The sequence below is a fragment of the Sciurus carolinensis genome, chromosome 6, assembly GCF_902686445.1.
Source record: "Sciurus carolinensis chromosome 6, mSciCar1.2, whole genome shotgun sequence".
Taxonomy (NCBI): Eukaryota; Metazoa; Chordata; class Mammalia; order Rodentia; family Sciuridae; genus Sciurus; species Sciurus carolinensis.
The window spans coordinates 106,030,986-106,054,647 of record NC_062218.1 but is presented as its reverse complement, the minus strand read 5'-3'; the positions used below and the strand labels follow the sequence as shown (position 1 = coordinate 106,054,647).

Sequence of the window (23,662 nt, the reverse complement as noted above, 5' to 3'; positions counted from 1 at the left end):
TTTCCTCTATTGGCTTATAGTGTCCCGGTAGATTCCAGTGTATCACCTCCCAGCCTTCAGTAGCCTGATGTCTTGGAGGAATTTGATAATGCTGTACATTCAAAGAAAGCTGCCCCTAGCCCCTACTGGTTCCAGGGTTTGGAGTTGGCTCTGTGCGGAAAGGCTCTCACTGGGGGCCTGCACCGTGCAGCTGGCCGTGTGGGAGGAGCCCACCGCCGGAGTGTGAAAGGCTACCTGGGGAAGACTCTAGCTGCCCTGCCCTGCTCTGGTAAGCCACCCCTATCTGTGCCTGCTGCCCAGGCCACGTTTCGCCCAGTGGGGGAGACTCACCCCGTGACTCTATTTTTGTCCAAGTCTCTCAAAGCCTCCCCTTCTTGAGTCCTGGGTTCTGGAACGACTGGAGACGCAGTCACCCTCTAGGCTGCCATCTTGGATCATCCCGTGGAAAGAGCCTGCAGCTGGAGTGGGCAGAGCTGTCTGGAGAAGTCTCTGGCTGCCCTGCCCTGATCCCAGAGGCTGCTTGGGGATCAAAGCTCTCCGTTGTTTCGTGGAGTTGTGGCTGGCTCTATGTAGAAAGGCTCTCACTGGGCGGTCTCTTCCGAGAAGCTAGCCTTGAAAGGCACCTCCCACCCCAGGGATCCAGGCTGCTTGGGGAAGTCTCTGGCTGCCCTGTCCTGGTCCCTGAAGCTGCTTGCAGGCCGGAGTACGCCGTGCTGTCTCCGGGACTTGGAGCTTGTTCTGGTCAGAAAGGCTCTCACTAGGGGACCTGCTCCGAGAACCTGGAGAAGCTGGCTGTGTGGGCGGGGCCCACCGCCGGAGTGCGCAGGGCTGCCTGTGGAAGACTCAAGCTGCCCTGCCCGGCTCCGATAAGCCACCTCTTTCTGGGCCTGCCACTCGGGCCGAGCTTTACCCAGTGGGCAGACTCACCTGTGGTTCTATTTCAGTCCGAGTCTCTCAATGCCTCCCCTTCTTAACTCCTGGGTTCTGGAGCGAATGGGGGTGCAGTCACCCTCTAGTCTGCCATCTTGGATCGCCACTATTATATGTTAATAAAATTTTTTTAAATGTTGAAGGAGATGGAAACGTTCCTATTTTCATGGAAGCATTAATCCCCCAAGATTTGGAATCAACCTGAGTGCTCATCAACAGATAAAGGCATACACAAAACGTGCTATTATGCAATGGAATACTGCTCAGCCCTTAAAAAAGAAACAAGGAGGGAAATTCTTTCATTTGCAACAACCTGAATGACCTGGAGGTCATTTTGCTGAATGAGATAAATTAGGCAAAGAAAGACAAATATTGCATGATCTCAATCTTAGTGATATGCAGAAACCAAACAGGTCAACATCAGAGGAGCAGTGAAGTGAGATGTCAGTTCAAACACTGGAGGTTGGAATGGGGCATGGAGAGATATCAGTTGAAGATCATAAAGCTTTAGCTTAAAAGGAATAATAAGTTTTTGAGGTCAATTGCACAGCAGTGTCACAATAGTTAATAATGCTGCATTTCAGAATAGATAAATTTCAAATTTTTCACTACAAAAATAAGCAAAATAATGAATATGTTGATTGTTTTGATTTAATAATTCCTTATTATATACAGATATCAGAATATCACATTGTATCCCCAAGTGTATATAACTATGATTTGTCAAAATAATGTTAATAAAATAAGTAAATAAATTTAAAATGAAAGAAATTAACTATGATGTTGATTTTCCTTGTTCTTTGCATATTATTTTAATAACAACAAAATATAGACCCATACCCAGGTCATTCCTACTTTTTGTTTGAAAAATGTATGGAAAACAGTTTACTCATTCTGTCTCTTCAAATTAACTAACTTCTTCTTCTTATAATTATTATTTATTATTATTATTATTATCATTTTGGTGATAAAAAGGATCTAATCTGAAAACACAAATGAACTCGACAGAATTAGAAGAGGAATGTTGAATCTGTTAATTAGTTAGAAACATTCCACTACTTCGAGACAGTTCCCAGCTCTCCTATCCTATGTCAGACCAGAATAAGAGCTAAGCTTGGAGTATTTTAGGAGATTTCATCTTCCTGGTAAGAAGGATATCATCTTGTTAAGTGAGGAGAAAATCTGCAGCTCAAACTACTTTGATGGCGCAAGACAAGTTGGCCAAAGAGCTTGTCAGAGTTGCTGTGTCTAATCCCCAGTGCTTTACCGCCTCCTTGTGGGGAAATAGGACTGGTCCCAAGTACCACATGAGTTCTTTATGATGGCCTGTCCTTAGCAAAGCAAGGAAGTGTCTCGTAAGTTATATTAAGATGTTAGTTTGTATTATAACTCACAAATGATAAGGATTTTATTTTATTTTCATTGGTTCTTTTCAGTTATACATGACAATAGAATATACTATAAGACCATCATAAAAACATGAAATATAATTTGTTCTACTTTAGTCCCCAGTATTTTCCGTTCCCCTCCCTCCCTCCCACTCTGTTAGCTTCCCTCTACTCTCCTGCCTTTTCTGACATTTTCTTAAAGTATTTTTCTTAATTAGTGTCTTGTGGATGCACATGACGGTGAGAGTCATTGTGGTGTATTCATATATGTACATAGGAAAGTAAGGTCAGATTCATTCCACTGACTTTCCCTATCCCTTCCCTCCTTCATCCATTTCATTCCCTCTTGTTTACTCCTCTCATATTACTTCTATTATTATTATTTTTTTTTTGGAGTAGTCGATGGGAACAGATACCACATTCAACATTTCACTTTTTGGGACTGGCTTTTCACTTAGCATGATAGTCTCCAGTTCCATCCATTTAGCAAAAAGTTCCATAAAGTCATTCTTCTTTATGAATATACTCCACTGTTCATTGTGTGTATATGTGTGTGTGTGTGTGTGTGTGTGTGTGTGTGTATGCCTTATATATACACAGCCTTAAAGAAGAATGAAATCATGGCATTTGACAGTAAATGGATGGAAAAAACCAGGTCGTGACTATCAGATCTAAGACTACAAGGGAGAACTCCTTTTATGCATGCAGGCATAGGAGATCTGTGGAGGTTATTTGGTGCACTAGAAGGAGGGAGTCCCTGTACTAGATATATGCTGACCTCCTTTCCTGCTTCAGAAATTTCTACCAAAGACTGGGCGTGGTGACACATGCCTGTATCCCAGGGGCTTGAGAACCTGAGGCAGGAGGATCTTGAATTCAAAGCCAGCCTCAGCAAAAGTGCACAACTCAGTGAGACCCTGTCTCTAAATAAAATACAAAGTAGGGCTGCGGATGTGGCTCAGTGGTCGAGTGCCCCTAAATCAATCCCCAGTCTCCACCCCCAAAATGTCTACCAAAAAATGACAGAAAAGTTGTTATCAAGTCTTTTTTTCTCTTATGTGTGGCATATTAAATAAACACTTTATTATCCACTAAAAAGACTACAATTATTACAAAAATATAGTCTTGTTCTTTGGAATTCTTAGAAAAAGTAATGACATTGTATTTTAGAGTAGACTTTAGAAGATATCAGAGGAAAAGGAGAGTATAGTGGCATAATAAGGATGTCTTCCCCTTTCAGACAATGTAGTATAAGAGACAACTATTACCTAAAATAACAATAAAATATCAGACTAAATGTGTGAAACAACTACACAGAACCATCAGACATTGAAGGACATTGATTCCTAAGCACTGAAATAATAAGTTCACTCTGTGGCGGAAACCTTCATTTTTGATTCTAGGATCAGGAAAGAGGAACTCAGATGGAGCAAATTTGAGTTGATGCAAAGTTCAGAGGACAGACCAAAATGGCCAGCATTTGCAGGTTCTCAGCACAGGAGAGCTGCATGGAAGGATCAACAGATTACCATTGGTGCATGTGTGAGAAAATCAACCAGAGTCAAGAAAGACTCACCAGAGACAATGAGAGGTAACAGAGGCCATATCTCATAAAAGGTTAGTGATGGTACCTTTCAAGATGAAAAATTCACTAGGTAACATTAATACAAATTATTTATTGCACAGAAAAAGATTTGTGAACGTGCAAGTAGAGTAATAGCATTTGGAAACAAGCCTGCCCGGAGTTCTTGGTGTTCCTACACAACACAGGACTTGGAGCAATGGAAGTTGGTGAGCTAAGTCAGAACATCTCCTTTCCCCCAGGGTTATTTGCTCTTCATATTCTCAAGATAAAAGACTAAGGGTGATGAAAGGAAATTTTCTTTTCACTGGAGCCTTGCACTGGTCATGTATCCAGAGGCTGACCAGAACCTTACATAGAGCATAGAGAAGCAGAATGGCTGCACATTCCAGGCCTGAGCACAGTGAGCTGCTAAGAGGAAGAGTGCACATTAGTGCATATAGTAGTTTGCTTTCCATGCTGGGAGAATGGATGCATGCATGTGGGTGCAAGGAAACATAACTGCGAGAAAAATGTTTCTATCCTTCAGAGGTTAAAATGTGTCTAGAGAATTTAAGAAAAATGACCAATGGGACATCCATAAATTCCAACAATGTAGACTTCCTTCCATGGAGGGTGAGTGGTGCTGTTCAAGATACAGTGCGTTGTTGATCTGCGTTAAATGTGTATAAATGCCTCCACCTTGGGGCTGAATCTAAATGTGAGGAGGTTTAATGAGCAGTTGGCAGAAGCTGGGCAACAGAAATTGACCAGGCAGAGTACAATGCTCCATAGCTCTTTTTTTTTTTTCTTATATTTTGTTTTATTTTTTTTTATTGTATACAAATGGGATACATGTTGTTTCTCTTCTTGTACATAGAGTCAAGGCATACCATTTGTGTAATCATAAGTTTACATAGGGCAAAGATGTTATTTTTTCCCTTCCCCCCCGCCCCTCCCAACCCTCTTTTCCCGCTATACAGTCCTTCTTTCCTTCATTCTTACCACTCTCCTTATCCCCTAACCCTAAACCTAACCCTAAACCTAATGCTAACCCCTCCCACCCCCCATTATATGTCCCTCATCCGCTTATCAGCGAGATCATTCGTCCTTTAGTTTTTTTGAGATTGGCTTATCTCACTTAGCATGATATTCTCCAATTTCGTCCATTTGCCTACAAATGCCATAATTTTATCATTCTTCATTGTGGAGAAATATTCCATTGTATATATATGCCACAGTTTCTTTATCCATTCATCAACTGAAGGGCATCTAGGTTGGTTCCACAATCTGGCTATGGTGAATTGAGCAGCAATGAACATTGATGTGGCTGTATCTCTGTAGTATGCTGATTTTAAGTCCTTTGGGTATAGGCCAAGGAGTGGGATAGCTGGGTCAAATGGTGTTTCCATTCCAAGCTTTCTGAGGAATCTCCACACTGCTTTCCAGAGTGGCTGCACTAATTTGCAACCCCACCAGCAATGTATGAGTGTTCCTTTTTCACCACATCCTCGCCAACACCTATTGTTGCTTGTATTCTTGATAATTGCCATTCTAATTGGGGTGAGATGAAATCTTAGGGTAGTTTGATTTGCATTTCCCTTATTACTAGGGATGTTGAACATTTTTTTCATATATCTGTTGATTACTTGTACATCTTCTTCTGTGAAGTGTCTGTTCATTTCCTTAGCCCATTTGTTGATTGGATTATTTGTATTCTTCGTGTAGAGTTTTTTGAGTTCTTTATAGATTCTGGAAATTAGCGCTCTATCTGAGGTATGGTTGGCAAAGATATTCTCCCACTCTGTAGGCTCTCTCTTCACATTTCTGATAGTTTCCTTTGCTGAGAGAAAGCTTTTTAGTTTGAATCTATCCCAGTTGTTGATTCTTGCTTTTATTTCTGTGCTATGGGAGTCCTGTTAAGGAAGTCTGATCCTAAGCCAACAAGTTGAAGATTTGGACCTACTTTTTCTTCTATAAGATGCAGGGTCTCTGGTCTGATTCCAAGGTCCTTGATCCATTTTGAGTTGAGTTTTTGTGTAGGGTGAGAGATAGGGGTTTAATTTCATTCTGTTGCATATGGTTTTCCAGTTTTCCCAGCACCATTTGTTGAAGAGACTATCTTTTCTCCATTGCATATTTTTGGCACCTTTGTCTAGTATGAGAAAATTGTATTTATTTGGGTTTGTGTCCATGTCCTCTATTCTGTACCATTGATCTACCTGTCTATTTTGGTACCAATACCATGCCATTTTTGTTACTATTGCTTTGTAGTAGAGTTGAAGATCTGGTATTGTGATACCCCCTGCTTCGCTCTTACTACTGAGGATTGCTTTAGCTATTCTAGGTTTTTTATTCTTCCAGATGAATTTCATAATTGCTTGCTCTATTTCTGTAAGGTACATCATTGGGATTTTAATTGGAATTGCATTCAATCTGTATAGCACTTTAGGTAGTAGAGCCATTTTGACAATATTAATTCTGCCTATCCAGGAACATGGGAGATCTTTCCATCTTCTAAGGTTTTCTTTAATTTCTTTCTTTAGTGTTCTATAGTTCTCATTGTAGAGGTCTTTCACCTCTTTTGTGAGATTGATTCCCAAGTATTTTATTTTTTTCGATGCTATGTGAATGGGGGAGTTTTCCTAATTTCTCTTTCTGAAGATTCATCACTTATGTATAAAAATGCATTGGATTTATGAGCATTGATCTTGTAACCTGCTACTTTACTGAATTAACTTATGAGTTCTAAAAGTTTTCTGGTGGAATTTCCAGGTTCCTCTAAATATATAATCATGTCATCAGCGAACAGGGATAGTTTTGAGTTCTTCTTTTCCTATTCGTATCCCTTTAATTTCTTTGGTTTGTCTGATTTCTCTGGCTAGAGTCTCAAGGACGATGTTGAATAGAAGCAGTGACAGAGGGCATCCCTGCCTTTGTTCCAGTTTTTAGGGGGAATGCTTTCAGTTTTCACCATTTAGAATGATATTAGCCATGGGCTTAGCATAGATTGCCTTTATAATGTTAAGGAATGTTCCCCACTATCCCAATATTTTCTAGTGTTTTGAGCATGAAGGGATGCTGTATTTTATCGAATGGTTTTTCTGCATCTATTGAAATAATCATGTGATTCTTAACTTTAAGTCTATTGATATGGTGAATGACATTTATTGATTTCCGGATGTTGAACCAACCTTGCATCCCTGGGATAAAACCCACTTGATCGTGGTTCACTATCTTTTTAATATATCTTTGTATGCGATTTGCTATAATTTGTTGAGAATTTTTGCGTCGATGTTCATTAAGGATATTGGTCTGAAATTTTCTTTCCTTGATGAGTCTCTGTCTGGTTTTAGGTATCAGGGTGATATTGGCTTCATAGAACGAGTTTGGGAGGGTTCCCCTCCTCGTCTATTTCATGAATAGTTTGAGGAGTATTGGAATGAGCTCTTCTTTAAAGGTTTTGTAGAACTCGGCTGAGAACCCATCTGGTCCTGGACTTTTCTTTGTTGTAGGCTTTTGATGACCTCTTCTATTTCATTGCTTGAAATTGGTTATTTAAGTTGTGTATTGTCCTCCTCGTTCAGTTTGGGTAATTCATATGTCTCTAGAAATTTGTTGATGTCTTCGAGGTTTTCTGTTTGTTGGAGTATAGATTTTCGAAATAGCTTCTAATTATGTTTTGTATTTCACTCGTGTCTGTTGTGATGTTTCCTTGTTCATTCCGAATTTTAGTAATTTGAGTTTTCTCCCTCTTTCTCTTTGTTAGTGTGGCTAAGGGTTTATCAATTTTATTTATTTTTTCAAAGAACCAACTATTTATTTGTTAATTTTTCCAATTGTTTCTTTTGTTTCAATTTTGTTGATTTCGGCTCTGATTTTAACTATTTCCTGTCTTCTACTACTTTTGGTATTGGTCTGCTCTTCTTTTTTTTAGCGCTTTAAGCTGTAGTGTCTAAGTCAAATAGACCACAACACAATAATACTAGGCGATTTTAACACACCTCTCTCACCACTGGATAGATCGTCCAAACAAAAATTGAATAAAGAAACTATAGATCTCAATAACACAATCAACAATTTAGACTTAACTGACATATATAGAATATTCCATCCAACAAAGAACGAATACACTTTCTTCTCAGCAGCACATGGATCCTTCTCTAAAATAGACCATATTTTATGCCACAAAGCTACTGTTAGCAATTACAAGAAGATAGAGATACTATCTTGTACGCTATCAGATCATAATGGATTGAAATTAGAAATAAATGACAGAATAAAAAACAGAAACTTCTCCAATACCTGGAGATTAATAATACACTATATATGATGAATGGATAACAGAAGACATCAGGAGGGAAATAAAAAAATTCTTAGAAGTAAACGAGAACAAGACACATCATATCAAAATCTCTGGGACACTATGAAAGCAGTACTTAGAGGAAGATTTATTTCATGGGGCGCATTCAAAAAAGAAGTAGAAATCAACAAATAACGACTTAACACTACAGTCCAAAGCGCCATAGCTCTTTTATTATTATTTTTACATACCAAAGAAGTATGGAAGAAAACACTGTCACATTCCAGAGAAGACAACCCAGAGGCTTTTCTACACATTACTTTACTGTTCACAGGACTTAGAGAGCTGATTAATCCCAATGTTTGTCTTTGACCTATGAATCACTTGTTCCGTTTATTCTACTTATGAACTTTGAGATGCAAGTCAATAAGACTTTCAGAAAAGTTTTATTTATTTATTTATTTATTTATTTATTTATTATTTATTTATTCGCAGTGTTGGAGTTGTAATCCATGGCCTCCAGCATGCTGGGCCAAGCACTCTACCTAGGAGCAACATCTCAGTCAGAAAAGTTATTAGGAAAAATATGGAAGACAGTAAATCAGTGAGAGAGGAGACCCATCAATTGAACCTCAAGATATCTGCTGAAAGCTCTCTGTCCATCAAGAACCCATCTGAGGAGAGATGAAGCAGGGATGAGATTGAAGAGGATGGTTGTGAAGGACAGAAGAGGTTATTTTCTTCCATATCATATCCACTCAGCACCTTCCATCGTGGTAAACTTTATTCTTCCACGAGATTTCCTAAGAGTTACAATAACACTTTCATTAGTAGAATATCAAAGCCACAAAAATACTTTAAAAATTATCTAGCACCCTTGTTTTATATTTGAGAAATTAAGATTCAGAGTATAATAGGAAATGACTAAAGACAAAAGTCAAATTATTGAATTTCCTACCCAGTCGTATTTCCATGATTCTAAGATGTAATTGTTATAAGTTATTATGACATATGCTACAGTATTTTTGAAAACAAGTTAAATTAGGCCTAGCTTGTGATGTGTGAAGCATACCAGCCCTCACCTATTTGGTCCAAATTCTCATTCTTTGGTTGAATTACTCGAGTGGGATGACCTGGGGTTTGCACATTTCTGTCATTGCCTCTATACAAAATTACAAAATGATTGTTGGGATGAGGGCTCCAGTCTGATACCTTAAGGAAACTTTTTGCTCCTTCAAAATGCCCTGGTTCATGTAGGCATCAACTCTGAAAACATTGAATGGATGTGAGATTTCAGGGTCATGTCATGTAAATCCAAAAGTCTGAATACTGAGTCATAGATGAAGGACCCAAAATGTTGAAAGTTACCTCATCCTAGTTTAGAGTTTCGGACACATAAGAGGTGGAAAATACCTAAGAGAAGTCAAAATTATAATCTATCTTAAAATCACAGAATTTGGGAACTCGAAGGGTTATTTAAGAACTTCAAGTAGAAACTGATCAACCACCATACCAAAACAGAAAGAACCTGAGGAACACAGTTCGTACAATGTGTCTGCTTTCTACTCCAGTGGGCTGTCTAGTAGCACATGTCCTTCTGAGGGAGGCTGATTGCTATCTGTAGAAACCCGAGCAAATCCCTGGCTTAAAGGCTGGAGTCCTTGACCTTTCTAGGTAGATAGCAATGGCTATGAATGAGCACAGCCATAGTTTCCTTTTTTTCCCCAAGAAGTACTCACAAGCTCTCAAGACATAAGATGCAGGGATTGTCATAGGTTACAAAATTGGTGCCACAGATGGGTTGTTTTAAGTCAGGGCAGGGATCTGGTCTTTCATTGAACAACTCAAGTCCACTTTCTTATAAGGACATTGATCTGAAAATTGAGTTGAAAGAATGATACAATTAGAGCCATGCTCAGACAGGTGTAACACCTTTGGACTTTATTAGGAAATCTAAGCATAGTCATTACATATTCCAGCCTCAGAAAGAACTTCACAGACTCTAGAACTAGAGCCTATGCATATTCCACTAATAACCACATGATACCCTTGTTGTAGGATCCCCTTGGTAATTGAGAACTAGAGGCCTGGTATGCTATAATTGGGTGGGGGAAGTGGATAATGAAGAATGTGTCTGGGAAATTGATCTTCTCTCTCAATCTCCTTTATACCCATATTATTAACTATGAAATAGTATTAGATATTTTCTATGCCACTCAGCTAAGGAAACTGTAAGCCCAATGTAGGAAAAGATATTTCATTAAAAACTATGAGTCTTAATTTAAAATTATTTCTTTTATCAATATTATCCACTGTGGACCTTTCAGTGCTGTCTTCTATCTCAAAGTTATGAAATGTGAGATCACTAAAATAAGCTCCCTAATTTTGTAGGTAAACCTGAAAACAAAGAAGAGGCATTCTCAACGGGGACTGGGACCCAGGTGTAATTACTTACAGGGGAAGGTCTTCCCTGAATAGTGCTGGTGTCATTGAAAGTGTGGAGCTTGGTGGTCTCTGGGGCTCTACAGGTACCATGAGATTGGTTTTGATAAAGCACCACAGATACACTGTGGAGAGAGGGTTGGGCTGGGAGTAATGTTTGAGTTCAGAAGCTCTTCCCTTTTACCCAATCCCATCTTCACGGCAAGTCCACCACCACCACTAACTTATCCCTCTACTTTCTCTATCTCCTTTTCCTACAGTTTCAGCATCTAAATATCAGTTGAATACTTTTGTTCCCTTGATTAAAATTCTTTTATTGCACTTCATTTTTCTTGGAAAGAGACTTTCTTATTAGAGTCTAAATGGTCCCATGTGATCTAAATCTCCCAGCTCTTTCAGCTTTCTCTTATATCACTTTGTTCTTTGGCCTTTCAGTAGTTAGGTTTTTTTTTTTTTTTTTTTTTTTCCCCAGTTGTCCCTTGTATTCTAGGTTGTCCTGACCACCTAGCAAGCGTGTTTTTACCTCAGTGTAAAATGATTCTTCCTTCAGAGCTATACTGGTTATAATCCTCTTCCTCAGACTATTCCTTGAAATATTTCTTGTTATACCTTTATTCAGTTTATAATGAGCGTTTGTATAAGTAGTCAACTAGTTGCACAACTAATTACATCCCAAAGGGATGCTTAAGGTTTGTGTCTGATTAAACTAAACCATTGTGGGTGTGTGTGTCCAGCACATATATTGGCATTTAGTATTGCTCCATCAATATTTGCTAGGTGAATAAATGAGTATAAAGTAGTTCGATCTAAATATAGATTATTAGTAAAGATATCATCAATGTCTATAAATTCAGCTTCTTTTTTTCTTTCTCTTTGGAGAAAGAGAAATTCATGAGGTGAGGGGTCCTGCTGACTGCTTGAACTGTAAACATCTGCCTCTCACCCCTTGACTCAGTCACACGGGTGTCTGAAGTGGAGTGTCCCCTCTGATATCTAGCTGAATGCTTCCTTTTTATCTTTCAGGTCTCTGCTTATATGTCCCATGTCACAGATGCTTTCACCTGTCACTTTATGCATCATCTCTATCCCAATTAATGTCTCTATCTTACTATTCTGTTCATTTATTCAAAGAAGTTAGTACCTTCTCTGCTTTTCCTGTCCATTTTTAAGCTTCAGGAGTCAAAGGAATATATCAGTTTTTCTCAATATGGTATTAATTCAGATAATTAATATTTCTTAAAGAAATTTGAGTAAATTTATTTTTGTTAATAGATAACTGGGCAAGGACAGGTATTCTACTGCAAGCAGTCTTCTGAAGCATGTTTATTCTAGAACTGAACTCTATGAGACCAGAGTATAAATTCTGGACAGATTCAGTGTACACTTTTGCTGGAGCTGTGTCTCTGAAGTTCAAACTGCCCTCAAAATTATCTTCTTCATCAGACAACTCATGACTGACTTTTAAAAGAAGAAATGGAGTTAAATTCACTCCATACAATGTTTAAGTCACAAATACTTCCAAAATGAAATATAGTGATGCAAATCTTTGCCAAAATAAAATAAATAATCTTGCATTCATCTTTTCCCTCACTTAATATGCACTTATTGGCCTCACAATGCATGCAGTGTTCAGAGGAGCAGGCAAATATGGAAAAGGCATCTCGAGTTTGCTCCCATACAAGGTTAAAGGTCTTACTCTTTTATGTGTTCCTCCATCCATACTCCAATGTTGTTTCCTCTATTTACAACCTGCATAACCCTCGTGTGAGCATCTAAAGACATTCATTTAGGCTCATTCACTCCAGGAGCTCCCTACACCAGACTACCAGACTGTGAGCTCCTTGAGAGTAGGAACCAGGGTAATACACAAGTCCAGGGGCTCTTTTTTTTTTTTTTTTGCCGCGCTGGGGATCGAACCCAGGGCCTTGTGCTTGCAAGGCAAGCACTCTACCAACTGAGCTATCTCCCCAGCCCCCAGGGGCTCTCTTTTTTTTTTTTTTTTTATTGTAAACAAATGGGATACATGTTGTTTCTCTGTTTGTACATAGAGTCAAGGCATACCATTTGTGTAATCATAAATTTACATAGGGCAATGTTGTTTGATTCATTGTTATTTTTTTTCCTTCCTCCCCCCACCCCTCCCACCCCTCTTTTCCCTCTATACAGTCCTTCCTTCCTCCATTCTTGCCACCCACCCTAACCCTAACCCTAAATCTAACCCTAACCCTAACGCTAAACCCTCCCACCCCCCATTATGTGTCCTCATTCGCTTATCAGCGAGATCATTCATCCTTTGGTTTTTTGAGATTGGCTTATTTCACTTAGCATGATATTCTCCAATATCATCCATTTGCCTGCAAATGCCCAGGGGCTCTTAAGAACCTGTCGCACCCTGCCGATTGTTGGCAAGGCTTTGTTGGTATACATATGAACAAACTCTGATTTGGTTCCCAGTTTGGATCACTCTACTTTGGGCTCCTATACCAGCAGTGTACCTACCAGCCTCATATGAAGAGATCTTGAAGAATGTCATGGATAACCTTGCTGTAGTAAAGTTCCAAATAATAATCCAAAAGATTTAAAAAAAAAAAAAAAAAAAAACCTTCAAATTAGAATCCCAGTCCTGGGAAATCCAGTGGACAATTACCTTAATAATTCCATGTGGTGGCCACCAGTGTCGAGGGCCTGAAACTAGAGAATGCATGAAAATAGTTACAGAATCTAGTTCCTGGCAAATCACAGCTTACTCTGTTGGCAGAATTTTCTGATGTATTACAAAGGAAGCTTTCAATAATTGAAAACACTATTTTATTTATATATGTATTCATTCATTAAAAAATATGGAATAGTACTTCTCCTGTGAATAATCAGCATTACTGTATCAATGTATCACCATTCCCATAAAGGTTACCAGCCCAAAACACTAAAGTTTTTATTGTTTTCTTTTGTTGTTGTGGTGGTGTTTTTTGTTTGTTTGTTTGTTGGTTGGTTGGTTGGTTGGTTTTTTTTTTTTTTTTTTTTGGTACCAGGGGTTGAACTCGGAGTACCTGACCACTGAGTCATATTTCGTATCTTACTTAGGGGGAGGGTCTCACTGAGTTGCTTAGCCCCTTGCTAAATTGCTGAGGCTGGCTTTGAACTTGAGATCCTCCTGTCTCAGCCTCCTGAGCCACTGGGATTACAAGCATGCACCACCGTGCCTGGTATGTTTGTTTTCTAATACTAGTTAACCTGTACTTGAGAGAATTCAATTCAGGTAACCAATATAGTAAAGAAATAAGATATGCTGGAACTCTGTGATCTTTTGCCTGATTTTAGATACGTGAAAAACTGAGATATTAATCCTTGAGACTAGATCTTATTATGATTTCATTCCTCATCATGACATCATGATCCCCTTGAAAACAGGGTGAAGAATTATCAAAAGTCCTGGATTTCTGAGATGTGCTTTGGTGTAGGCTATTCACTTTTACATGTCATCTACTGAATTACCCAAGCCTCCTTTTCCCTGTGAGTTAGGTCTCAAAATCTGCATGTAATAGATAGGAAAACCAAGGTGACTGCACACTGACCCAGAGTTTTTCTGTCTAGCCTCTATTTTCTTCATTCTCTCTCCTCTCTCTCTCTCTCTCTCTCTCTCTCTCTCTCTCTCTCTCTCTCTCAATGCATATATATGCATATATTATATACATACACACAAATTTATCATATATATACTATATGTAAATGATCCAATTAAACAATTTTTAATTTAAAGTTGTGCCTTTCTGATTACAACTTGTCAAAGTTTACAAATCAACCTTATGTTCTTGTCAGGATCAGCCAAAGTACTCACCTAAAGTTGATACAACCTGTATCCAAATGAAGAACAAAAGAGGCGAGTACCCAGAAAGATTTAACCATTTCCCTCTTGGCCTGTTCTTGGACTGATGCTGCCTCAGTGTGTAAACCCTCTGTACAATCACCTAGGTAAAGATAAACAGAATATTATAGATATTGAAATAAGCAGCCCTCTTCAGCAAGTTCATTGTCTTTGTAGCACACTACATTTGGAAATCCTATTCCATCCTTTCTCAGGAACAAAGCTTAGAAATGAGAAACCTTGATTAACCATCATAAAGACGAAAAGATTGAAAAGTATAGAGCTCAGGGATAGACTTGTAAATGTTCAATAAACACATGTAAATCAGAAGACACTCTGCACAATTTATTATTTTAGTGTGAAAGTACTTTAGATGTCTTGAAAAGGCAACACCTTACCTGGAGTTTCACCCACATTCATATTTTTGAGAGAATACTAAGTAATGTGGCCACTACAGACTCCTAGACAACAGTGCCTCCACCAAGGAATAGGTCTGTATTTATTCATGAAGTAGAAAATAGCTCTTCGGATCAAACAAAGATTCCTGATATTGCAGGCAAGTTGGATTATGCTGAGAATCTTCTGATATGAATGCTAAACTCTTGGGCCATCCTAACAAACTGTAGAGGAAGAAAAACCATTCTGTGCCATCTCATGTCTATTTTATCCAGACACAAAGACAGAGAAGAAAGTGAGCAAATTTTCCCTCAGGATCAATTTCCCCTATAGCAGCACTACTGACTTCAATATGGAATCCACACATTCTGGGGTCTGCCCAGACCACCCTTACTCACACTGTATCCCTAGTCCTGCAACAGTGACCTGGTTCTCCCTGTATCCTTTAGATCTCTGCTCTGTAATAGGTGTAAGAAGGTAATTATATAAACTCACTGATATGCTCTGGTGGGATATGGGTTATTTAAAAAATTACAATGTCTCCATGAACTCCATTCCCCAGATTGTTGGAAGTTTCTGGCACTATGTCCTGGACTGCCAACTCTGCCTGCTCTGAGATAATCATGAACTTGTTAAGCACGCCCACATTTCATTCTGAAATCTTCCCTAGATTCCTGCAGGAATGAAGAACCAACAGAACAGCCAGAGATCTAAAGCACCAAGCCAGAAGACTCTCTCCCATCCCTCATGCCAACAGTGACCCACCTTAGAAGAGAAAAACCAGAGGAATGTAGGTGCACCTCTGTGACTAGTGCTACTCCTTTAAGGTGCATGACTTAGGGCCTCAGGAGAGGACAGAGTAGCTGCTTAGGAGAGCCAAGGCACTGGAGCATCATGTGCTGGTCTGAACAGCCCTTGGAGGTCCAACCTTTCACCTTGAAATCAGGTCAAACCGTGGCAGAGGGTATTGAGGAAGACTCGAGGCAATGAGAACAGATCACTGGAAAGGCGGCCCTAGTAGGCAAGCAAGAGAAGAGGCAATCTAACTGTGAGGAGCATGCCTGGTCAGAAGAGCTCAGCAGAAAATCATTACATGTTCTACACCACATAACTAGTACCTTTAATCTGAATGAAAAAAAAAAAAGTGTGGAACAACTAAGGCAAAGAAGGCAGGGATAGAATTTGCAGTGATGCATGAAATACCATGTTGCTGTTTGCCATGGGTGTAGCCTTGTTCCTAGAGCAATCCTGGAGCCTTTGTGATTTAACAGGGGAGGGACACTTATCCTACTGAGTGTCTCCTATCACTATCTGATCTCTGCCTTCCTTTCTGTAAAGACCAGAATTTTCTTTTGTAATGGAAATCATGTCACGTTAGAAAATTTGGAAAATAGAAATATAAAAAAAGAAATAAAAAGAAAGTCTCACAAATCAGAGATGGGGTTAAGTATATGTTGAGATAATATTTTTCCAATTTAAAAAAAATATATACAAACATACCTAAACCATGTTTTTATGCTTATATTCAAATTTTGTATCGTATATAATTTCTGCATTTTTTCCTTTAGAAACATACTATTGTATTTTTTTTTCATTTGAGATACAGACATAGAACATGACTTTAGATACTTGATGACATTATTTTATATATATTAATTATACTTATTCTTCAATTTTTGTTGATTTTAGCAATTATAGTTCTTATCATTATTAAAATATTGGATAACAGATTTCTTATATCAGTTAATGTATCTCTAATTTCATTTTAATAAATACCTATAAATGATCCTACCGGAGACTTGCAGTAAAAACCTGGGCACGTAAAATATGAAAAAGATATTTTTCCTTAAATTGCGGGCTCTTTACCTGTAATCTAATGTGGAATATTTTGAAAACATCCTGTCATATTCCTGAGTGGCTCATTTGTTCCCCAGTGCAGATAGGAAGTGATACTCCACTATGGAATGCAAATTCTGGATGCAGAAACAGAAGATCTGCCCATGTTTTGTCAACTCAGAAAGTAATTTCTTTCCTCGGAACCACAGAATTTTCCCATCTGCAATGCATAGTAATCATGTTCTATAAGGTGTTCTTAATTGAGCTAACAATTAAATAGCATAGAAAGCTAACTGACCCAGATTAGCCACCAGTAAATAACTAAGAAGTCCTTAGAGTGAGGCCCTGACACTAAGCTCACCCAGGCCTCACCTTCTTCTTCCCTCAGGATTTATGTACCATTTCAAAGACGTCCTTGCTTCTCTCCACCTCTCTTTGGGACAACAAATTCTGTCCATAATAGCTGTAGGATGTTTAGGTGCAAGGGCTCTGGCATCTAAGTCTTGATAAGGGTCCACAACTAACTCTAGGTACGCACTCCTTTGCTGTGTCCTAATCAGCATGCATCTATCTGAACAGAGGGCCCCACTTTCCCTCCCATTGTCCCTGATGTAAATGGGCAATGAGCACCTGTGCGTGCATCCATATTCACAATTGTCACAAGGAAGCTTTACCTTTGAAGCAGTAGAACAAAAAATTTGTTTTCAACCTGCAGATTGCAATTCTTCACTGGTTGTAAAGTTTATTCCACAACTTCTTAAAATAAACTACAATAAAAAGAAAAAGACTACAGAAATAGGAATTGTAAAGCAACTTAAATTAGTGTGCATATGATGTGTCTCAAAGTGGTGAAGTAAAACACCTTTTTCAAGAAACCAGTAAAATCACTGTTCAAAATCCCTCTCAACCAAACATTTAAATTCCCTAGAAGAGCAAAATTTTTCTATCTGAAATCTGTATACTTTTCTAAGGAGAGGGTAAGTAGTTATATTCATTCCTGACTAACTCCTCAGGAGACAAAAATTCTCTCCTGAAAGCTGGCCATCTCTATCTTTTTTAAAACATGGCTTTATTTTATTTTTATGTGGTGCTGAGGATCGAACCAGTGCCTCATGCCATGCTAGGAAAGCTGCTCTACCACTGAGCTCTTAAGGAAAAAAAGAAATTTATTTACTTTCAAGTTTTGGAGGCAGAATACTTCCAGGCCTGCTCAAATAAACAAGACAAACAAAATAACCCATACATAGACTCTCTGTCAGCTTTATTTTTAAATGCATTGGAAATGACCATTTCAGTGAGGACTTAAATAAGAATACTTGCTCTCCCCAGGATTCAAACTGAAGGATAAAGGGAAATAATTGATTTGTCTCTTATCATTTGTTTTGTTTCCTTTTCCTCCTATTGGCAGCAATGCTCTATTGAATCTAGTTCTCTATTTTCTCATCCCATAGCAGTGCCCATGTCTCCTGGCTTGGATGTTTCTTGCCTCAGAGAAAACTAATATCCACGAAGGCAGAACAGTGGGTGATAAATGCCAATCACCCACACTGAGCATCAGCCTTTCTTCTCCTTGATGTCTGGGGCATCGACCTCCTCTATCTCACTAAGAGGAGCCTAGACTCTGTGTGCCTGAAAAGGAACAGCTGATACGTGTGTATTTACAAGAGGTGTGCAGACCACTAAGGTGTACAGAAGATTGCAGCACCCTAGGAGAATGCCCTTGACCCTTGACCCCATGCAATGTTTGAACAAACACAGTGACACTGACTTCTCTGACTTTTGGATTTTCTGTTTCCACTTGTCCAAAACATTGTTTCTTTGTCTATATTGAATTATTCTACATATCCAATCTTGCAGCTATTTTTTTTTTAGGGTATGAAAACTTTTATTTCCACACATTGCCATAAGTTAGCCTCAATGACAAATTGTCCCTAAAATGTTTTATTCTCAGTTGATGAACATATTTCATTGTTTCTAAGGTCCTGGTCATGGGTTCTCAATTGTAGAAACTTGATTATGGACACATGAATATAATTATGAATGTATTTTCTCTACTTTTGTGTGCATTAAAAATTTTTCATAATAAATTTTGGTATTGTTTATGTGATACCATGCAGAACTATGCAAATTATAGTAAAAATTTATTTATAAAAATTAATTTCTTACCAAGCCAAAATTGAATCCTCTAAAACATAAAACTGAAACATTATTGGGTTGTCATTACTTTTGTAAGCAGCCACTATGTTGCACTTTCTGTGGCCCCAGTGGCCTGGAAGCCTTGACTCTCACATGTAAATGCTATCCTATCTCACTTTACCAAACAGTTCTGAAGCTTAATCAAATAACAGTTATTATAAACAAGAGAAGGGAAGCTCAGTGCACTATACCCTTTTAAGTAAGAGTTGCCCTGTTTGGGGTGTCTTGATTTCTGTATTAGGATTCTCTAAAGGAACAGAATCAACAGGAAGTATGATTATAAAAAAGGGATTTATTAGATTGACTTACAAGACCAGAGACTGGATAGTTCACAATGGCCCTCTGCAGCTGGAGACCTAGAAGAACCAGCAACTGTGCAGTTCAAGATGCAGAAGCCCCAGAACAAGAAAGATCAACAGTGCTATCCTAGTCCAAGACCAAGGTTTCTGGAAACTACCTGGAGAATTACGGGCAGAATCTGCTTTGGAAGAGTGAAGAAGTGAAGAGTCTGATATCCTCAGAGGATTGAAGCAGTGATCAAAAACCCATTCAAGAAGAGCCGAGCTTGCATCTGCAACTACTTCCTTGTTCTTCCAACTTTTATTCCATCCAAGCCACCATCCTATGTGCGGTGCTGCACATGCTTAGGGAGGGTCTCCACTTCAGTTTGCTATCTCACATGCCAATCATTCCCAGACACGCCGTCACTGACACACACAGAAATCTCTTAATCATTGGCATCTCTTAATCCAATCAAGTTGACAATTCAAATTAACCATTACAGCTTCCTAACATTAAAACATCAGCTGAAGTCAATGGGAAGCTATATTGAGGAACAAGGAGAGAGCTGGATGGAGAAAGGAGTTTTCTAAAATCCCAGCCCTGAAGAGCACTTGCTATTGCACATGGTTGAAAATTTTCAGAAGGACTAGAAAATTGAAGAAAAGATGGAGGAAACACAATGAAGACAGACAATCTTGTTTCTATAAGTTTTCACCGTGTCTGCTGCTTAGCTGAGATTTGGCATTCTACCACAGTGAATTCTAAATACTGCTAAGTTCACTAGACACTCTTCAAAGTCTTCTGCCTCCTCAAGATGCAGCCAAGCACAAATCTCTCTTTTTCATATTGTGGCAAAAAAAAAAAAATGATGTGAGATTTACACTTTTAACAAGTTGTTCAGGGTACAGTACAGTAGTGTTAACTATAAGCACAGCATTTTACCACAGATCTCCAGAGCTTTTTTATTTTGAATGACTGAAACTCTCTACCCATCAGGCAACCACTCCATCTTCCCCTGCTCATGGCCCTGGCCCCATTCTACATTCTATTTTTATGAATTCAACTACTTCAGATTCCTCATATAGGTGGAAACATGCAGTGTTCGGCATATTTCACTTAGCATATTGTCCTCAAGGAGCATACATATTGTGACATATGACATTTTCATAAGTGATATTCAATTACATGTATATATGCACCAATTTTCTTTATTCATCTGTGTGTGGACATTAGGTAATTTTACTTTTTGACTATTGTGAATAATGATGAACTGAATACCACAGTTAAATTATCTCTTTTAGATGGACATTATTACCCTAGGTACATGTATGATTTCAAGAATGGTGTGGCTCCATTGTGTAAAACCAGAGAAATGAAAAGTTGTGCTCCATTTTTGTACAATGAGTCAAAGTAGAGTCTGCTGTCATGTATAACTAACTAGAACAAATAATTTTAAAAATTTATCTCTTTGAAATCCTGATTTCATATATTTTGAACATGTACCCAGGAGTGGGACTACTGGATCATATTGTAGTTTCATTTTTCTTTTATTTATTTATTTTTTTTTTGGTACCAAGGATTGAACCCAGGGGTACTTCATCTCTGAGCCACATCCCCAACCCTTTTTTTTTTTCTTTTTAGTTTAGAGACAGGGTTTCACTTGATAAGTTGCTTAGAGCCTCACTAAGTTACCGAGGTTGGTTTTGAACTTGGGATTCTCCTGTCTCATCCTCTCAAGCCACAGAGATTACAGGCGCCACGGTGCCCATCCCATTTTTAATTTTTTGAAGAACCTTTATTCTATTTCCACCATGATTGCTGAATATTGCATTTCCATGCACAGTACACAGGGTTCCAACTTCTACACGCTCTTGAAATTTGCCTTTTGTTTTTCAATAATATCTATCTTATCAGGTTTGAAGTGAATCTTATGTCAGCAGCCCACCCAGCTGCTGGCACCTCTTCTGAGTGCACAGGAATGACCTCTGGATGGAGAAAGAAGTGGAATTTTCTTTTGGATTCTTCAGTTTCTATGTAGGACCTAAGCAAATATCCTTTGTAACCTCAAATTGTCGATAGTTCATTTTAGAGACCTTGACAATAGCAGTTCTAGCAACTTTGTCAGTTAACATTCTTGGAGAAAAGTGGATGCGGAGATGAAAACTTAATAGATGGCAACATGTCATTTTACTATAGTCTCCCTGGATTTCTTTCATGTAAGTGAAGGCATTAGAATTCACTTTTCATTACTAATCCCATTGCTATGCACTGCAAGAGTACTTCATTCTGCCACATATTCTGCATTTATGAAATTGAACTATTCCACAAATGAACAGAAGTGAATATTTCTTTATCTAATGAACAATTTTCTGGGATTACTGAATATAATTTGCATTCATTTTAGTCTGAAAACACACTCTGATAGACAATATCATTTGAAAAAGCATGGAACTGGGTCACATGAGAGTAGAGGGAGAGGTGCAAGGACAGGACATCCTAAACCACTTACCTGTGTTTGTAGTTCTGATTTAGACCCATTTGGATGTGCAGAAAATCACATTCTCATCAGAGTCAATATCCGTGCATATTAAAGATGTTGGGAAAATTACCTCTTTCTTCTAGCTGTCAATTCAGTATTTTATCAACTGGAAATAAAGACCTTTTCTTGAACAAGATCTTTATCAACTACATATCATACATTCAGCTAACAAAAATAGTTAGTTGAATGTAAGCACAGCATTAGTTACAAAAACACACCTCACCACATATTTTTCTGGGTTCATGCTGATGTTTGCATTCTTTAACTCAACTTCTGCTAATGTTTCTGAGAAACAGTTCATGAATGTAGCCTTCCTCAGCAGGGGAGGTGAGTTTATTCTATAAATATGTATTTTGTGTAACTAGTTTATTTCCAGAAATTCCAAATTTGTACCAGAAAGGGAATGCAGAATTATTTGACAAATAATACTCCTCCCTCTTCCTTGTAAGCTTTATGTTATTGACCAGAACTGAAACCGTCTGTCCTAAAACGACTTTCTTTTAAAACGCTTATCTTAAATGTCTGAGTGTACCCAACCACTTTTAAAGAGGAATTGCTCCATATTTAATATTATTCTAGGCATCGGAGATGTAGACAAGAACATTTAGCTCTTCTCTTGAAAAGTCAGTGTGGTGACAAAGATAGATTCATAAATAAGCAACTACTCAACAGTGACAACTGATAGTTTGGGTGTGAGAATGGGGTATTATGGGAACATAAAAATGCAATAAATAATTAACATTCAAAGGGGGAAAAGTTTATGGAAAACTTCTAGAGTAAAAACTGTGTCTAGGAAAGAGGTAAGAAAAATTAGTCTAGAGTTTGGAGGGGTGGAACTTGCAGGATGGAAGGAATAATGGAAGGAAGAGGACCAGGGTGAATAAAGAAGGTGGTGTTGGTCACACACACACACACACACACAAATGGGTAGGAGATGTTGTATGGGAACAAGTTCAAGAAATTATTACACTGCAGAAGGGAAGGAGGACAACACAGAGTTGAAGCTTGAGATGAACAGAGGCCTTGCTTGTCAGGAAGAGTTTGAAGTCCATCTTGGGAATTGCAGAAGCTACTTAGCTACTTAAAGGTTTTAAGAATAATACCTGGCACTTATCTGTATCTGAGTCTTTCTCGGATCATCCTTCATGCTTGAAAAATTATTTATAGTCATATTGTTTAGATAGCACTTTAATTTCAATAGTAATCTCTCAAAAGGGATCTGTGTGCCAGGAAGGTGTCAGGGAAGGAATAAGGCATTCCGTTTTGCTTCTTTTCTAGAAGTTTAGGATATCATTCATCACTGGTAAAGTCCGCAGGGAATGTTATTTGAGGGCACATTTAGAATCTAACTGGGTAAGATATGAGAGCTTCAAGACGGAGTCAACCAAGAATATCACAAAGCACAGCAGAAAGAGAATAATGTATTATTTGGCTTGGGCTGCAATAACAAAACATCTCATTTGGGTGGCTTAAACCACAGGAAGTTACTTTCCTATACTTCTGGACACAAGAAGTCCAAGATCATGGAGAAAGCAAATTCAGATTTTGGCAAGAGCATTTCCTGACTGGTAGATAGTTTTGGGGTACTCTGTGCTCAAGCACACAAAGATTCCTGGTGCCTCTCATACTTTCTTTTAAGAACACCAATGCTGTCACAGCAGGGTCTCAGTCTTTAAACTCATTTAGCCTGAATTACTTCTCTAATTGCCTCTTCTAATTACTATCACATTGGGGGTTCCAGTTTCAATCTATAAACTTTGCAGGAACATAATTCAGTCTGTAGCATAACACATCAGGTTGGGGAACACATGCAAACCTTGCCCTGTGCTGCTCTCAGTTTTAACCATGTTAAATACTCATAAATGTCAACTTTTATTATTTTCTACTAAAACTATCCTAGAATAAGAAGAGTTTTTAGTGTTTAAGG

At 38.4% G+C, this 23,662-nt stretch overlaps 1 protein-coding gene across 1 annotated transcript; it reads right to left on the bottom strand.

Annotated features, from left to right (window-relative positions):
- Window positions 1-8,676: 8,676 nt before the first annotated feature.
- Spink14 (serine peptidase inhibitor Kazal type 14 (putative)) lies at window positions 8,677-21,734 on the bottom strand. Its single transcript, XM_053743408.1, is given in 7 exon segments — window positions 8,677-8,963; window positions 8,966-8,985; window positions 9,922-10,024; window positions 10,027-10,053; window positions 13,268-13,337; window positions 17,454-17,505; window positions 21,706-21,734. Coding segments are annotated over 7 exon segments (324 nt in total). The 3' UTR covers window positions 8,677-8,940.
- Between the last annotated feature and the right edge of the window lie 1,928 nt (window positions 21,735-23,662).